General features: G+C 30.8%; 1 protein-coding gene and 1 pseudogene across 1 annotated transcript; one reads left to right on the forward strand and one right to left on the reverse strand.

Annotated features, from left to right (window-relative positions):
• Positions 1 to 3434: 3434 nt before the first annotated feature.
• Positions 3435 to 3779, reverse strand: LOC118058575 (calcium-binding protein PBP1). The gene has a single exon (XM_035071288.1). The coding sequence runs from the start codon at positions 3777 to 3779 to the stop codon at positions 3435 to 3437; it is 345 nt and encodes a 114-aa protein (XP_034927179.1).
• A 7265-nt stretch (positions 3780 to 11044) lies between these two features.
• Positions 11045 to 17531, forward strand: LOC118058576 (G-type lectin S-receptor-like serine/threonine-protein kinase SD1-1; annotated as a pseudogene).
• The last annotated feature ends 1150 nt before the right edge of the window (positions 17532 to 18681 follow it).

Genomic DNA, 18681 nt, shown 5'->3' on the forward strand with positions numbered 1-18681 from the left:
AAGATACTTAAAATTTATCAAAATAAAATAAAAAAATTAATTGATTAAAAAAAAAAAAAAAAAACCTAGCCCTTGCAATAAAATGCGAGAGCTAGTGTGTGAAGTTGCCCCGCCACAATCAAGTGGGGATGTGTGGGGGCTCCTTTCACGGCTTTTCCGGGCAGTGTTGGAATCATCACTCTTATGGCGGCATGTATAATTGGTGGGTCTATGGCGTGGCTTCAATTGCTTTTCTCCCTCCCTCCCTCTTGATTTGCGTGCAACCCTAAAATAAAAACACGGTTCCATCCATGTTAATATGTGAGCGAGTGTACAATAAATCTCCAATTGGAATTAGTTTTTTTAATACCTTTTCGTGAGTTGCAAGGAAATCTACTCTAAATTCATTGCTATACATATCAAGCCTTGAACAGTATTATATATCTCTCACTTTTATTTATTTATTTCACTTTGTATATTTTTAACATAAAATGGCTCCAGATACCCTTAATCTTCCAATAAAAACAAAGTAATGAGTTGACCTTAATATATTTTATAATAAGAAAATGATGTTTAGATGATATAAATGTTTTTTTTTTAAAGAAAAACTTGAGATGCAAGTCACTTATTTAATTGTAATCCATAAACTCAATTAATTTAATAATATAGATTTTTTAAAAAACCATCATGGACAATAAATATAGTGAACATATTCTTTGTAGCAATAGATATAGAAAATAAGCTTCTCATATCATACTCGATTGGAAGGAGAAGAAAAAAAATGCTTGTCGAAGATCAACTGTTGCTTTACCATGAATACCTCTTTATTATCAGAAAACTAACACTATTATAAAACACAACAAAAAAACATAAAAGATGCCACACGCGGTATCAAGAAAACAACTCGAAGTCATTGATTTTTTTTTTCCCTTTAAAATACACTATTAGCGTCTGAATATATATTTTTTTAATGTAAAAAATTAAGTACCCGTAAATATCTAGTATAAAACTGTATATAGTCACTATCTCTATGTTATCCCCAACTTCGAGGTTAAAAAGGTTCCCCATCCCACTAACGAGACCATGATTGGATGGAAAGAGAACATCTATGATCTATATATTACCAGTCTCGACAGTTGTCACAAACTTTTTTCGTTTCCAATGTGATGATATCGTCAATTGAAGCTCCAATAATGGAGGAAACAAATAAATTAAATGATCTTACTACACCCTCCAAGTTAAAGCATATGTCAAAAAACCATCTCAACCCTATAGCTTAAACTATCAGGTAAGGTTTCAGGATATGATTTATATTATTTTCTAACACATCCCCTTAAATGAAAGCTTTTTGGGCTTGAAACTTGCATAGGCCAACGTTACCTTGTGCTTAATTTTTATCAAATAAATAGGGATGGTGGGATTCAAACTCGTGACCACTTGGTCATCAAGGCTCTGATACCATGTCAAAGAACCATCTCAATCCAATAGCTTAAACTGTTAGGTGAGGTTATAGAATGTGATTTATATTATTCTCTAACATGAATTACTAATAAATAATCAAAATGGTTGCCAAATTCCATTAAAGAAAAGGGTTTCTTTTTCTCAAGCTCTCCACAGCACTCCTGGCCTGTCTCAAGACTCTCGGCAACGAAGTGCTCATTCTAGCTAGAATTCGATGAACACTGTACAGAAGACAAAGCTGAGATTCAGAATCAACACCGAATTTATCTATATATCAGTTCGAGGGCTATCTCTCTCTTTAAAACAAAAAAGAAAGATAGAATTAAAAAAGAAAGAATTTCACTCCAGCAATTAAAAAAGGGGCCCATCAGTCTTGCGATGAGGGTTTCTACAAGAAATATTAGGCCTACGCCCGGACCACTGGTCCTTCCCTGGTCGGGCTGTCAGTAACTTCTCGACGTTAATTGTCGTTTCCCAGATGCTCAAAACGACTCTGTATCTGTTGTTCAGTGATGGAAACAAATATTCATGGCTACAAGCTGCTATATATATATGAGTTAATATTGTATAATAAAGTTATTAAACATAATAATTAAAGAGAGAGTAGTTTCTCACGTTGTACTAATCGCATTTACTAGAAAATGTTAAACATGAAAAGCACTTCATTTTTTCGGAGATCCCATTCCCTTAATTTAGTAGTTTTTTTAGTATGTGTTTGATAATATAATTAAAATGTTTTTATATTTTTTATATTGATTTATTAAAATCATAAAAATATTAATTTAACACTATTTCAAGGAAAAAATAGTTTGGATCATAAAGAATATAAAGAATATACTAAATTGCAAACTAAACTTGATAAAGTGCACACACACTCTATAGGGATTTTATGAAAGAGTAATAAAAAGAATCTACATGGAACATATTTTTAATAAAATAGGTTGACTGAATAATTATCTGAAATTTCCTTAAATATAATAGAGTGAGTAAGTAGAAAAAGGATGCAAGACATATTATTAATACACAATAACTAAATAAAATAACAATAGCAATTGCTCTACAATTCAATCAAGTTCATGTTCACATAATTTTTGAAGTTTATTTATCAAAGAAATATGTAATTGTAAGCTGGTAACAATAGACTTATTAACAACAAGCTTTTAAATATAAAACAATAACAATAAACTTGTAATTTCAATAAGGTTATAATTATAAACTTGAAGTTTTTAATATTGTAATTTAGTAGATTTATAATTTTCATTACCAAAAAAACTAAAAAAAAAAAAAAAATATTCTCTCGAGTCAAGAACAACTCTATAATTAATTTGAAGTTCTTTCATTTGAGATTGATACAAGAAAACCCTAAACATGTTTTTTTTTTAGTTTTCTATGTTTAATCCGACATAGAAGATCAAGAAGCACTCTCATATAACTGCACGGGGTTGTGGCGAGCAGGAATTCAAGAAATGCACGATGAAATGTACCATGTTAACTTTCATGATGCCAGAAATTAAGAAATCGTCAATCAATCTTTAAATATTTGATGTATTCATCATCTACCACAGATTTTAAGAATCCTTTTGTCTGCCTAGCGAGGTAGTTTCCTAGAAATTGCAAGCCCTATTTAACAGTAAATTTTTCGTGGTAGAGAGGGAAACGGTGAAACTTGACTCCGTTGTACCAGTACCGAATCAAGCATCAATGATAATTTTGAAGGCTGGTGAGTTTCCTCGTGAGGTACTTGCAATACAGAAAATATGCACAGCCTTTTTCCAGATAATTTTGTCATGTATATGTATACTTGTATGATAGAGAAAATCTAACCCAAAATCGACCTTGATATCTCTTCTTAACAATAGAATTAATCTTAAATTATTATTCATAAGAGGTTATTCATAGTACAACTGATTAAAGCTTCATTTCCATTACAATATCAGCATTAATGCTTAACGATATAGTAAGAACATGAAATTAAGGATAGCACAGATAGATGCCTACATTTCATTTGCAGAAAGTTCTTCCATCCATTGCTTTGATCCGTCCATAAACCCTGGACTCAATCTGAACATGAGAATACAGAATTCCATCTGATTTATAGCCCCATCTCCATCCAAATCACCTTCCATTAACATGCACACGAGCTCATCATCCCTCATCTCTTGCAACCCTAGTAGCACAATATTTCTCTTCAAGCTCTCGAACGTGATTAGCCCCTTATCACTATCCATTAGCAAACGAAACCCATTACACAGCTCCAACATAAATCCTTGTGTTCCCAGTCCCTCCAACATGGAAGGGAAGGAGTCCTGAAACTCAACTGCATGACCTATTGATGCCATTGATGGTTAAGAAGATGTACAAAAAAAAAGAAAAGAACTCGAATGTATTGATAGCTAATTATGTATAAAAGCCAACGTGTGAAAGAAATCGAATGGCAAAACAAATGGCGAAAGCTTGAGAGAGTTATGTGACTAATGGGATGGTGGATAAATCAGCGAGGAGGGTGGGGTTATATAAGAGAATTAGGGAGGAGAGAGAGACAGAAAGAGAGAGGTCTTCGTGGAAAGAGTGAGCCTTAAAGTAAAGAACTAGGGAACAAATTAATAAAACAGCAGCGAAACTTTTATGGTTAGCAGCGAGCTTCTTGCTTCGTTCTTTTTCAATGCTTACGTGAAAACTCTTCTTCCTGGAAGCTGCAAGGATCACAGGATCTTCCTGAAGGTTCTTAAAAGTAATGTTTGTTTGATAGAGAACTATAGCTTGTTTGCAACCTAGACATGGTGAGACAAACGAGAGAGCAGGAAAATTAATAAAAGTAGAAGCTTTTGTAATTGTGCCAAAACCATACAGTAATTGACAATTGCATCAACCTATAAATACAAGTACGTACTCGGATTGACTATCAAAGCACTTGACATCAACGCCGAAATTCCAAATTTATAGACCAATATCTGTTGGATCGCTTTAATGGTTGATTATCGTCTTTGTGCTACGCATATTTCAACTCACTTCTGTACGCACATATACATACAATTCAGTGTCCCTCAGTGTCCGGTGCGTGTACTTAAGATGGTGAAATGAAAGGGAAATGGGGCACTATGCAGGCTTTTCAAGTGCTGATTAATGAGATGAAACAGACAGGGAGAATCCATACATAAACATTTATCTTTGATATAAAACGTGTAGCTGCAAATGGAGGAGTTGATGGCGATGCAACATGGAAAATTTTCTTTGAAATTTGTGGCATCGCTCCAACTGAAAGGAAATTTCACTGAAGTTTCCTTCCTCCCTCTTTGTACGCGCGCATGTTAGAATGTGGCCTCTTATCTACTCCAGCTTATAATGGTTAGAATATTGAATAGTAAGGACCAGAAGAGAGAGACTAGCCAGTACTGCTCCTAAGTTAATTAATTGATTAATGCTCCTTAGCTACTTTGAGTGCCAGTGATGTTTCTAACACAGCAGTAGCGATAGAAGAAAGGGACGCATGCTTCCTGCACGATCATTAGCTTTAATTTTCAGAGAAAATCTTGAAACCGCGTATGGTCTATAAGTTAGTTGCATAATTTTCAGCGAAGGGTTAATACTGAAAAATTAATGGTGTTTCTTTAGCTTAGTGATGATAAAATTAAGAAATAATACAGCTAGAAGCAGTGCATGGTTTCATGTCTTACGAACATACCTATATAGGGAAAAAAAAAAAACAACTCCCACTGATGATTTCTTCACTTCTATGGAGCTCACTTCGCTTATCAGAGATTCTGATTTTCATAAGGTGCAGAGAATGTATGTTTTTTTTATTTTAAAAAGTGTTTTTTTTTAAATATATTTTTTATTTGTTTATTTTAAATTAATTTTGTTTTGGTGTTTTTAAATCATTTTAATATATTAATATCAAAATAATTTTTTAAAAATAAAAAAATTATTTAAATATATTTTCGAGATAATTTTTTTTTTTATCAAAACAACTATTACTATAATCCTAAATAACCCATTAATATTTAGACAACTGCTATATATGACATTAATTAAATATTAAAACTCAATTGTTGTTCATTGGATAATAATAATTAAAGTACATGAACATGTAATATCTCATGCCTCTCCAATTTCATGTGTTTTTGAATTCAATAGTAAATAATAATATGGGCATTTATATTCAATTAACATGTTTAACGTTATGCATTCTTTTATGCATGAGACTATTGACTAGAAAACCTTTTTTTTTTTTTCTTTAATGAAAAGACAATTCATATTAATAATTTTTTTTTTATTGAATAAGATTTAATAATATAAGTTGATTAAAATATAACCTTTATCATCAAATAAAAAATATAATAAAATCAAATTAGTGTCAATTTGAATTTAATGACGTCAAGCAAGCATCATAGACCGTTCCTTTATGATAAGACACAACCTTTTGGTAATGGAGTAATCAAACTGGATCTGTTGTCTCCAAGTGAAGATATCATGTCGATGATTTGAGTTTCAAATTCTAAGAGATTTTGAAATCCAAAAAAAGTAGACGTGAGAGGCATGGATGGAGACGCTAAGCATGCTTTTGCAAACATAAGCTCACAATTCACACTCAAAAGGTACGGACACAAATGCGTCTATTTCCCACAAAGATGCGTCAATTCTTAAAATTTAAGGACGTGATACGTTATTAGAAAGCTATGCTTGCAATTTATTTGTTTTTTTTTCTTTCATATTTATATTATTTTTCTATTGCAAATTCAAGAAGTTAAAATATTGCGAAAATAACTATACATTAAGTTCGAACAGAAAACAAGGATGTTAAATTCACATTTTATATTTCCTTTAATGATATTAATCAAATTTCATAGTAAGTATGAAAAAAATGTTTTGATATGGTAAAACTAAGATATGCATGATCTATTGTAAAAGATTGTTTTCTTAATGATGTGCAAAATGAAAACAACGCTTGTGGAGTATGTTCGAGATATAAGATAACTATTTCCAAAATATCTCCAAAAAAAAAAATATTATTTAAAAATACTTTATCAGAGATATTCCGATACATTTCTTAACGTATCAAATTAATTATCTCATGAGACACGAACTTAATTAGAGTGGATATGTGAGGTTTTTGAAGGATTATTTGTGATTCGTAGATGTAGAACAAAGATTTTGGAATCCCTCCTTTCTATTGCACATTAGTATAAGAGATAAATGCTTGTCCACTATATATATATATATATATATATATATATATATATATATAGAAAGAAAGAGAACTAAAAAATAATTGAAAATTATTTTTTATTTTATTTTATTAATGAAAATGTTTGAACTAGTTTGTGTATATCTTTATTAAATTCATGAATTTTAAAATTGATGATTATATAACTCTTTAGTGAATGTTTGAATTCATAATTATTATAAAATAAACTTAATATCTGAATTAATCCTTAGCATTAGGAAAAGAAAAGAAAAGAAAAATCTTTGATCCTTGTCCATGGGCCTTAAATGCTGACCAGGCATGACCAGTTCTTACGTCATTTCAAGTTTAGTTTTTCTCTTTTCCTTTAGATGGTTTTCATATGAAATATACAAGTGAATAGACAAGGGCGACTCTCACTTATTTATAATTTATTTACAAGGAAATCTAAATGGCTGGGGAGATTTATTGTGTAAAATGTATTGTGGATTTCCTTATAAAATAGTGTAGATTTATTGTTTTCAGTTTTATTTCATCTCTTGTTTTATTTAGATCTTATAGGACTAAATTGTAGGTTAATATAGGCTAATATATTAGGAGATGGAAAAATTAAAATATAAGGGATCGAACAAAAAAAAAGAAAGAAATTAGTGGCTTTTTTGGACTTTAATATGAAATACCCCTTTTAACCTTAAAAAAATAAAAATAAAAAAACATATTATTAGAGATAATTTTCACAACAACCCATTTGTAATTGCCAAACTTAAAAGGGGTAATTAAATCTTTTTTTTTTTTTATAATATACAATAAAATGATCATTATATCTTTAGATTCAAATTTTTTTAAAGCTTATATTCAGCTGTTTTTTCATCTTTTATATTTTCAGAGAATACTAAAATAACTTCCATGCCTATAAAAGTGGATTTTATATAGCTTATGTCCTTACATTTTTGTATTTGTACTTATGATTTGTTTTTTTTTTTATTAATATCAAATTGGTTTAGAGATAATTTTATAATTCAATGTATACAAATATTATTAAAAAAAGTTATGCATTAGCACATGGGCGACTGATAGGTGTAGAGTTGTTCGATAACCAAACACTGTTTTTAATGGATGAGTTTGAATTATCTCAACTTTTTCTTTTTGAGAAGGTGGTGAGTATGACCAATGACTTCCTAGTTTAGCATCAATGATTTTTTTTTACACCTTATTTTCTCTCCCCTCAATTTTCATGCTTGTTCTTTTAAAATGTCAAAGCAATCTGCTAATTTTTAATTCCTTAGGCTTTGGTCTTTGTTTTTTTTTTTTTTTACTGTTTTTTTATTTGGATTAATTTATAAAATTAAGTTTTGTTTTTAATTTCAAATCTTTTTTTTTTATTTTTATCTTTCAAATTTGGTCTCAATTCTTTTAATTTCAATATGTTTTATCTATGATCATTTTTTTTTTTATAATTTCTTTCTCATATTTGTTTCATATTAAACTTGATCTTCATTCTTTTAATTGCTATTTTTTTACTTGATAATCTTTCCACTTTGATTTTTTTTTTGTTTCATCCTTAACATTAAGTTAATTTGGAGTTGAGCTTTTTGATTGAGCCAAGGTTTAAGATCTCGATGAGATGCGAGTTTCATCTATTAACCCGAGTTTAAGAGGTTCGTCCAAGTTGTCTTGTTTTTTTTCTTCCTTTTTTTTATGCTTATTTGTTTTAGTTTCATACTTCATTATTTATTCAAATGGAGGTCGAGCTCCATTATCTTTATTTATTTGTTTTATATAGATTTTTTTTATTAATTTAAAAAATATCCTGAGTTATCTTAATTCTTTTTATTTATTATTCTTTGTTGAGTTTACTTTGATAATTTTTTAGATTAATGTTTTTTTTTTTAATTTCATTATTCAACATTAGATTAGTTTTAAATTTTTTTTTTTTAATTTTACCATTCAACATTGAATTGTTTAAACTTTTTTTTTAATTTTTTACTAGCATGGATAATTATTTGATTAAATAAAAAAATTATTCTAAGAAATAAAATTATTAAACACAACCGAGTATATAAACTGTGTTGCAAGATAAATATCTCTTGATCAGAGATGTCGATTAATTAATTTGAGGTGTATTAAAATATTTCAATTTATGATTATTTTTTATATAAAAAATACCTGGAAAAATCTATATATTTATGTTTTCAACAAAAAAAAAAAAAAATAAATCTGATACACAGTAAACACAAGTAAAAAAATTTAGTATTATTATAAACGTTGACAATATAATTGTGTTGTCTTATCGAATTCTTCTAGGAGCAGTCCTCGTCAAAAAGAAAAAAGAAACGAAAAGACCCTCCTGATTTAAAATCCTTGGGCTTGTGCTTGAGGTTTATCTCTTGCTACCATAAATATAAATAATTTCGGGTATGTTACCATTCCTATTCAGCTCATTTTCTTACTTATATAGTTTAGGTCTTAGATTAAAATCTTTCTTTGGACTGTTCGATATATAATTCCAATACAAAACTTTCTTAAGTTCTTATCCCTATAATTTATCTTCTGCAATTTACTTTCTATAAGTTTATTTTCAGCTCAATTATGCTTTATCTTTATATTCAATTTATTGTTTTTTTTATATGCTTTCTTTATGGTTTTATGCTTTATCTTTCATGCATTTATTTGTCACATAATTTACTTTTTATGAAATTTACTTATTGAAAAAAAAAAACTATGTAGAAAAACACTGTAATAATCTATAGTGTTTTATGAAAAAATATATAAACATAATTTTCAACCAGTTCAATATAAAAAAAATAAAATTGACAAGGATAATTTTAAAAAAAGTCATAAAAAAACCACGTGGGGAATGATCGTAATAATCCATAATATTTTAAAGAAAAAAAGTACAAAGCTAAGTTTTCAATCAACTTAATATTAAAAAAATAGAAGCAACAATGATAATTTTGAAAAAAATCATAAAAAAAAGAAAAAAAAAACCCATGTAGGGAAACACTATAACAATCCACAATATTTTGTGAGGAAAGCTACAGTTGTAATTCTCAACCAGCTCAATATTAAAAAAATAAATCGACAAAGATAATTTTGAAAAAAATCATAAAAAAACATAAAAACCATGTGGGGAAACACTATAGCAATCAATAATATTTTAAAGAAAAAAACTACAAAGCTAAATTCTTAACCATCTCAATATTAAAAAAATAAATTGGACAAAGATAATTTTAGAAAAATACATGTGGAAAAACACTGTAACAAAACAAAAATCATGTGGGGAAACACTATAGTAATCGATAATATTTCAACAAAAAAACTATAAAGCTAAATTCTCAACCAGTTTAATAGTAAAAAAAATAAAATTAAAGATAATTTTGAAAAAAAAAATTAAAATTAAAAATAAAAAAAATAAAAAAACAAAAATAATATGGGAAAATACTATAGTAATCGATAATGTTTCAAAGAAAAAAACTATAAAGCTAAATTCTCAACCAGTTTAATAGTAAAAAAAATAAAATCAAAGATAATTTTGAAAAAAAAATAAAAAATAAAAAAATAAAAAAATGGAAAAAAGAAGAAGATAATTTAAAAAAACTAAAAAATGAAAAAAACAAAAGAAAGAAGAAAAAACATGCGAGGAATGGAAAAAAACAAAAAAGCAAAGAAAAAATAAAAAAGAAAAAAAAACATGTAAGAAAAGCCAGTACTTTCCCTACACCATTTATAGTATTAGTTAACAAACCTCATGTTTATTGATCGATTTTTATCAACGTAAACCTTGATGTTTACATGCTTAAATGTTGGGCAAGTACTGGGCAAGTACTGGGAATCATGGAATATTGGTGATGTTCAAGGAAATCTCTTTTTTTTTTAATTATCTGTTTGAGATTATAATAGCAGTTATAATTTAAAGTGTACTTTATTTAAAAATATATTAAAATAATATATATATATATATTTATTTTTTATTTTTAAAAATTAATTTTAAGATCAGCACATTAAAATAATATGAGAATATAAAAAAAATAATTTTTAATAAAACATAAAAAAATTTAAAATTTAAAAACACACGACTTACACCATATTTTTAAACAAACTTTTAATCTTTAAAGGAGTCTTATCAATTGGAGGGACGGAAAGGAAGGACTCAAACATTTAGTATTTGTAACTTAAAAAATATATATTAACCAAATAATGAGAAAATAAATTAAACATAAACAATTTCCCATTTCCTTTTAGATTATAAGAACAAATTAAATTGTATGGTTAGTGTAATCCTCCAAATTCAATTCCCTGCATTGCTGCTAGAGTGCTCCAATGCAACAGGTCAACAGCTCTGGCTTTCTTGGAAAGAAAAATGAAAATTGTTCATTTTATTTAGTGAGAAAGCAAGCCAATCAGAAATTTAATAAAGGAAAAATGACATGGGCTTCTAACAGTGGCAATCAAAAGAAGACTACAGTAGCTGATCAGTTCAGCACCGTTTTTTAACCAAGAAACAATAATGAAGAGCCTTCCCTTCTTAACATTCTGATTATTATTTCTTTTATATTTGCTAAAATCTTCATTTCTGCTGATTTTATTACTCCAAAGCTACCTCTTAGAGATGGTGAGACTTTAATCTCTGCATCTCGAAGTCTTGAGCTTGGTTTCTTCTCTCGTGGAAACTCAAAGAACAGGTACCTGGGAATATGGTATAAGAAGAGCCCTGAGACAGCTGCGTGGGTTGCAAACAGGAACAGCCCTATCACTGATCTCTATGGAGTTTTAACAATCGGAAATGTTGGGAACATTGTCCTTCTCAACCAATAAAAGAACGTTATCTGGTCTTCAAATGTGTCGGCAATCATAGCAGATCATCCTGAGGCACAGCTCTTGGATTCTGGAAACCTTGTTCTGAGGGACCATAATAACGGCACAAGTAGGGAAAGCTATCAGTGGCAGAGTTTTGATCACCCATCAGATACACTCTTACCAGAATGAAGCTGGGATGGGACTTGAAGATACCCAACATCATGGAGAACTACGAAGGACCCTTCCCTGGGGATTGGACTGTTTTTAAAAAAAGAAAGATAGGGTATGCTAGCTAATTTATAAGAATAAACATACGAATAAAGCTAAAGAACAAGAAAAAGAATGAGAAGAATGATATTTTATTAAGAGTTTTCTAAAAAGATATACCTTACTAGGTTTTCTCTCTATCTTTCTCAACTTGTGTATTATGCTTAAGATTACAAGCATGTTTATAGGACTCAAGTCCTAGACAATTAAAGAATTAAACTATTTAAAGAAAATTTTAATCTAATAAGGAATCGAACTTTCTAATTAAATAAAAATTCTAATAAACTAGTTTATTAAAAATCCTTCCTCATCAAGGATTCATATATTAACTAGGATTCCTCCTTTAGTTAATATTAAAACTCTTATAAAATCTAAATCTTATTAGCCTAAATCCTAGTTGATAATGAACTTCAACACTCCCCCTCAATATCAGCTGTCATTATTCTCTCATCTTTTCTTTCTCTTCACGATGTCCTGCTTTAATAGCATTGATTTTGTTTGCATTCCATCATTACCAAAAATCGATGAAGGTAGTTTCACCATTGTACTTAACATTAATTTTATTTTTCCAAATCATGTTTGTGTTTTTAAACCTTTAACCGGATTCGTGACTTTTCCAAATGAGATTAACTTTCAAGCTTGCATGTCTTCAATTTCTTGTAGCTTACCTTTAGTGTTATTGATTAAAGCAAAAACTTTATTGGAATCAATTCCTTGCATATGACTATAGCTTTTTTCTGCCAATCTCGCCTTGTAACTGTCTTCTTCTCTTTTGACATTTTTCTTTTCTTTGTAGATCAATTTAACACCTATTAGCTTTTTTTTTTTTTGTTCTAGAAACCAATTTCCACGTGTTATTTTTTTCAATCAATGCAATCTCCTCATCCATAACAATTCTTCACTTTTCATCATTTATTGCTTCTTCAAACACTATAGGATCACATGTAGCAAGGTGGCAATATAGTGTTACATCGTTATCAATAGGATTAGTTAACTCGTATAAGTCATTAAGGTTCCTTATCTTTCTTGGTGGACTTGGTGGAATACCACTACTTGAGCTTTCACTAGAAGAAGAAGAAGTTGAGTTCATTGATGTTTGTGGAGGTGTGACTATAGGTTCTTGATGATCTTTATATCTTTCCTCCTCTTCATCAAGAATTGGCAAGAAATCATATTTCTCACCATCATTTACCTTTCAATCCCATGATCCTTCTTCATTGAACTCAATATCTGTACCAATCACCATCTTTCCTTCATTAGGGTTGGAAAGCTTATATCCTTTAGACTTTTGGTCATAGCCCACAAAGATCATCTTTTTGCTTTTGTCATCTAGCTTGGTCCTTACTTTGATCATTTACATGCACACAACTAATGTTTCCAAAAACTTTCAAGTGAGAAACACTTGGTTTTCTTCTACTCCATGCTTATTGTTGAGTCATGCCATTTAAGCTTTTAATAGGACATCTATTTTACAAGTAGATAACACAATCTATAGCTTCAGCCTAAAACTCTTTACGCATCTTCTTCGTTTTGAGCATGCTTCTCGTTATGTTAAGGATGCTTCTATTCTCTCTCCATCACACCATTTTGTTATGGGGATCTGAGCACTATTAGGAGTCTCTTTATACCATGATCTTTACAAAACTCATTAAAATTATTAGAACAAAATTCACCCCTTTATTTGTCTTAAGTGATTTTATAAAATAACAACTTTTTTTTTCTCCCAGCTAGTGCTTTAAACTTCTTAAAACAATTAAAAACATTAGACTTTTCTCTTAAGAAATATACCCAAATCTTTCTACTATAATCATCAATAAAAAGTAGAAAATATGAATTTTTACCAAACAAACATGGTTTGATAGGACCACAAACATTGACATGTATTTCTTGTAGGGGTTGATTTGCTCTTGATGTAGACTCATTCGAAAAACTCTTGCAAAATTGCTTGCCCACTAAACATCCTTCTTATAACTGATTTAGATGTATAATGGATGGTAGACCCTTCAACATCTCCTTTTCTATCATCATCTTTAAGCTATCAAAGTTTGCATCCCCAAGTCTCATATGACAAAGCCAAGTTTCATCTTTCACATGTGCATTTAGGCATATCCGTCTCTATGTTTAGCAAGAGCATTTTATTCTTTGTCATGACTACCTATGCAATCATATGTCTTTTAATGTCAAGTAACGTCAAAGTATGATATTTCATCTTAATCTTATACCCCTTCTCTAGCAATTGTCCCTAGCTTAATATGTTGCTTTTCACTGTTGGTATATAATAGACATCATTAATAAATCGATGACTTCCATATTTCAATTTAATCATAATCATACCTATTTCTTTGATGGCAACCATTGAATGATTTGCAAAGGTGAAATTACCACTAATTGCTTCATCAAGCTCTATAAACTTGTCTTTGTCTCCACACAAGTGGTTACATGCTCCATTGTCTAGGTACCATATGATCTCTTTATCTTGCATTATATCATTATGCACTAGTAGTAGAGTGGCTTCCTTCTCTTCTTTTATCATAAGATTTGCATTCTCTTTAACCTTCTTGTTAGATTCTAGCAATCCCTAGCATAATGACCTATCTTTTGATAATCATAACATTTAACTTTTGATTTGTCAAACCTGTTATCAAATTTGGATCTTAGATTGCTACTGCTAATCAACCAGTCAACCAATTCCCTTTATTTGTTTGACTATTTAATCTGTTGGGGCTGCCTCAATCCCCTCTTCCTCCTAGAGAATATCCAGAACCATCTTACTTTTAAAAAAGTGCTTGTACACCCCCATCCTCTTGAATCTCATTGACTCTTTTCGCATGAGCTTGTAATTTTCTCATGAGATCTTGTTTTGAAAGAAAATCTATATTTTATGACTCCTCTATCGTGAACACTACATAATGGAACTTCTTTTGCAGCGAGCGTAGGATCTTCTCTACTACACATGTCTCCTCCATTATCCCCAATAATCAACCATATAACATTCAAATTAATTCATCAATAAACCCTAAACATAATCTTCAAAACCCTAACATTAATCAAAACCGAAATTTAAAGTTCAAATAACATATTATACACACCCTTTTAACTTATTTCCTTCAACTCCTTTCTATTTCCCTTCTAATTTCCCTCCTTTCTCTTCTTCTTCTTCTTCTTCCCATTTTCTTCTCTTTTCCCGCAAGTTTTTTACTCTTAATTTCAGCTCTCTCTTTGTTTTTTTTTTTCTATTTATATTTATCAACTATTGTTCAATTACCACAATACCCCTCAATTAATTATACTTACTCTTTAAGCCTTCAAGGGCTTTATTGCCTTTTCCTACTCTTAAATTCAAAACATTACAATATCTCTGAAGGAATGTGAGACAGAGCGTATGAACACTTCTCTTGCAGTGCTTACACAAATTTGAATATCAGTGGAGGCAAAGTCTGTTTAATGTGCTTCCAGGACCTAATTGATATCATGGAGCAACCGAAAATGGTATAAGGAGAGGATATCTATATCCATGTTAGAGAATAATATAAATCATATCCTGGATCCTTACATAACAACTTCAGCTTTTGAGTTGAATTTATTCTTTGATATGATATCAGAGTCTTGATGAACAAGCGATCACGAGTTCAAATTTCACCATCCTTATTTATTTGATAAAAATTAAGCACAAGGTAATGTGAGTTTGTGCAAGTTTCAAATTCCAAAGGCTTTCACTTGAGGGGGTGTGTTGGAGAATAATATAAATCATATCTTGGAGCCTTACCTAACAGTTTAAGCTATTGGGTTAAGATGGTTTTTTCATAATATGAGTGCAAATTTCAAAATTCGGTAAGCTATAAGATGCTAACTCCTTGCATTCCAAAGCTATTTAAAGAGTAGAAGCATAAAACAAATGCAAAGCACAAGTAATCTGCTTGATTTTACTTGTCACCTGTCTCCCCTGTTGAAATAGAGTTTTTGACAAATGAAACCAGAAATTAACTATAAATAGATAAAGAAAGAAGAATAATTTCTTTTTACAAATGTTTTTTCTTTTCCATTCTTTTTATAGAATCGGCCGACAGCTCAAATAAGACGAGAAGGCTGAAGATAATTATAGGGGTTTCATTTCCACCACCTCTGCAGTATTTTTTTGGGCTTGGTATTCTGCATAAGTAGGAAGAAAACAAAAACATTTATGCAACCTTAGTCATTTTCTACTCTTCCAATAGCTTCCTTTGACAGAGGAACATTTTGGAAAGTAGTTTCTTACTTCTCTCTCTCTCTCTCTCTCTCTCTCTTCAATCTTAATGTCACCTATCCATTCTATAGTCGGGGAAAGCCAAAGGAGGAAGTAGACGTACCTCTGTTTGAATTGGCTACAATCGCTAATGCCACGAATAATTTTTCTCAAGCTAATGTACTTGGAGAAGGTGGATTCGGTCATGTTTATAAGGTAAACAAGCTTATACATGCACACTAGCAAACATAAACAAGCTATACATGCACTCTAGCAAGCAGTAAACAAAAGGGATGCCTTGTGAAATTCAAAAGTAGAAAAATAAACATGAATTTTCCTTTTTGAATTTGCAGGGTCAACCTTTATCAGGGCAAGAAATAGCAGTGAAGAAGGTGTCAAAGAATTCAAAGCAGGGTGCTGAAGAGTTCAGGAGTGAAGTAGTTTTAATTGCCAAACTCCAACATCGGAATCTTGAAGGGCTCTTGGGAATCTGCATACAAGTAGAAGAAAGGATGCTAATCTACGAGTATATGGCCAATAAGAGCTTGGATTACTTTATATTTGGTTCGTGCCTGTTGACCCTTTCGCTGTCTGTCAAGTCACAAATATCTTCCATGAGCATATATAATACTATTCGTGAATCTAAACTAACATGATCATGTGATTTAATAGGGGTGAAATTCCAATCCTCGATCCTTTAGGTGTGAAATTCTTATCCTCGACCCTTTCTCTGTTTATTTGATCTTAACTCTTAATGCTTCCAAAGCTATAGCGTATATGATTCAGTATCTTACAGGGGTGGAAATGATGTGCAGATCATACTAGAAGCGCATTATTGGGCATGGAAAGAGCGTTTCAACGTTGTTTTGGGTATAGCGAGAGGACTTCTGTATCTCCATCAAGATTCAAAACTTCAAATTGTTCACAGGGATCTCAAGCCCAACAATATTTTGCTAGACACCAAATTGAATGCCAAAATATCAGATTTGGGCTTGGCAAGAATTTCTGGTGACGATCAAGAAGGAAAAACAAAGAGAGAAGTTGGAACATAGTAAGTTCTGTTGTTATTCATCTCATGCTTGCTTTATTGACAAAAACTTACATTTGATTTTTTCTTGCAGTGGCTATATGTCTCGTTAATATGCCATTGATGGCACCTTCTCCGTGAAGTCGGACATTTTTAGCTTGGCATGCTTCTGTTAGAGATAGCAAGCGGGAAAAGAAATCGAACATCTACTCACTCGGATCACAGCCACAATCTCCTAGGACATGCAAGTAGGAAAAGTTCTTATGAGCTCTCCCTCTCATAATTTCATGTTAAATGACTAAATACATTGTAATGATTCAAGCATGGTTGCTATGGCCTTGGAACTAATGGATACATGTTTCGTAGATTTATGTGTCGAATCTCACGTACTAGGGTGTATTCAGGTGGGCGTAATGTGTGTCCAAAAGCTCACTGAAGACAGGCCAGCAATGTCATTTGTGATTTTCATGTTGGAAAGTGAGGGAGGTGTCCTGCCTCAATCCAAGCAGCCTGGTTTCTTCATAGAACGAAGTTTTGGTATGGAAGAACATTATACAGAAAATGCACTTTCCATAGCCGAGCTTGAAGCTAGATAGATAATTCTTAAGTTATATGTGAAAAATTGTTTCTGGATACTGTGCTAAAGCCAGGATTATTATATATATTTGATCCAATATATTAGAAACTCAATGGTTTACGGTTAAACTGAAATGATTAATCAAGTATAACTCGATTATAAATAAATTTTAGAAATTGAATACTAGAATGTAATTAATAAAGAAAATTACAATTTTAAATATAAAAAAAAATCAAGAAGGGACTTAATTAAATAAAATTTTAAAACTATCTTGAAATAATATGTAATATTATTGAGAGGACAAAGTGATATTTTACCATTTATAGAGTTACCAAGTTTTTCCTATAAAGAGAATGTTACACCTCATATTTTCTACATATAACATATATATATATATATATATATATATATATATATATATATATATATATAGTCCACCTATATAGATAGCTAGAGTAGAGAAAAGAAACAAATAGCATTTAAGACATAACGATCTCTTTCTCTTTTAAAAGGGTTCTATAAGATTTGCATATATTATTATTAGAGGTTTGACACTTGAAATACTTGTAATTTGTAATAACTTAGTTTTGAAGAAGTTAATCAAACATTATAAAAAAAAATCTGAACTTTAAGTAATTTTTAATTAGACCCTAAACAACTTTGATTGTTTAACATGATCTTTGAAACTCTAAAATAACACACTTTAAATTAGGGGTGTGCAAAAATACCAGAAAACCGAATAAACCGAGAAAAAATTAACCGAAAAAACCGAACCGAAAAAAAACCCGATTAGAATAGTTAGAAAAAATCCCGGTTCGGTTCGGTTTTTGATTTTGTAATGCAGGAACCGGTTAACTCGGACCGAACCGAACCGATTAAAAAAAAAGCACTATAAATAGAAAAATTATCCCCTCCTCTCACTCTTTCTCTCCAACCCTAGCCGCAACCCCCTCTCCTCTCCCCCTCCCCCTCCCAGCAGCCCCCTCTCCCCTCCCCCTCTCCCTCTCCCTCTTTCTCTCCCTCTCCAGTAACCCTAGCCGCAGCCCCCTCTCCCTCTTTCTCTCCCTCTCCCTCCCAGCAGCCCCCTCTCACCTCTTTCTCTCCCTCCCCCTCTCCCTCCCCCTGATATAGAACTGGTTTGAGTTTTGATTTTTTTTATATATAAAAAC

This window comes from Populus alba, chromosome 1 (genome assembly GCF_005239225.2).
Source record: "Populus alba chromosome 1, ASM523922v2, whole genome shotgun sequence".
NCBI classification, from domain to species: Eukaryota; Viridiplantae; Streptophyta; class Magnoliopsida; order Malpighiales; family Salicaceae; genus Populus; species Populus alba.

Bases quoted from the DNA above. Each gene is read 5' to 3' on its own strand.
- LOC118058575 (XM_035071288.1), bottom strand. From the start codon at position 3,779: ATGGCATCAATAGGTCATGCAGTTGAGTTTCAGGACTCCTTCCCTTCC.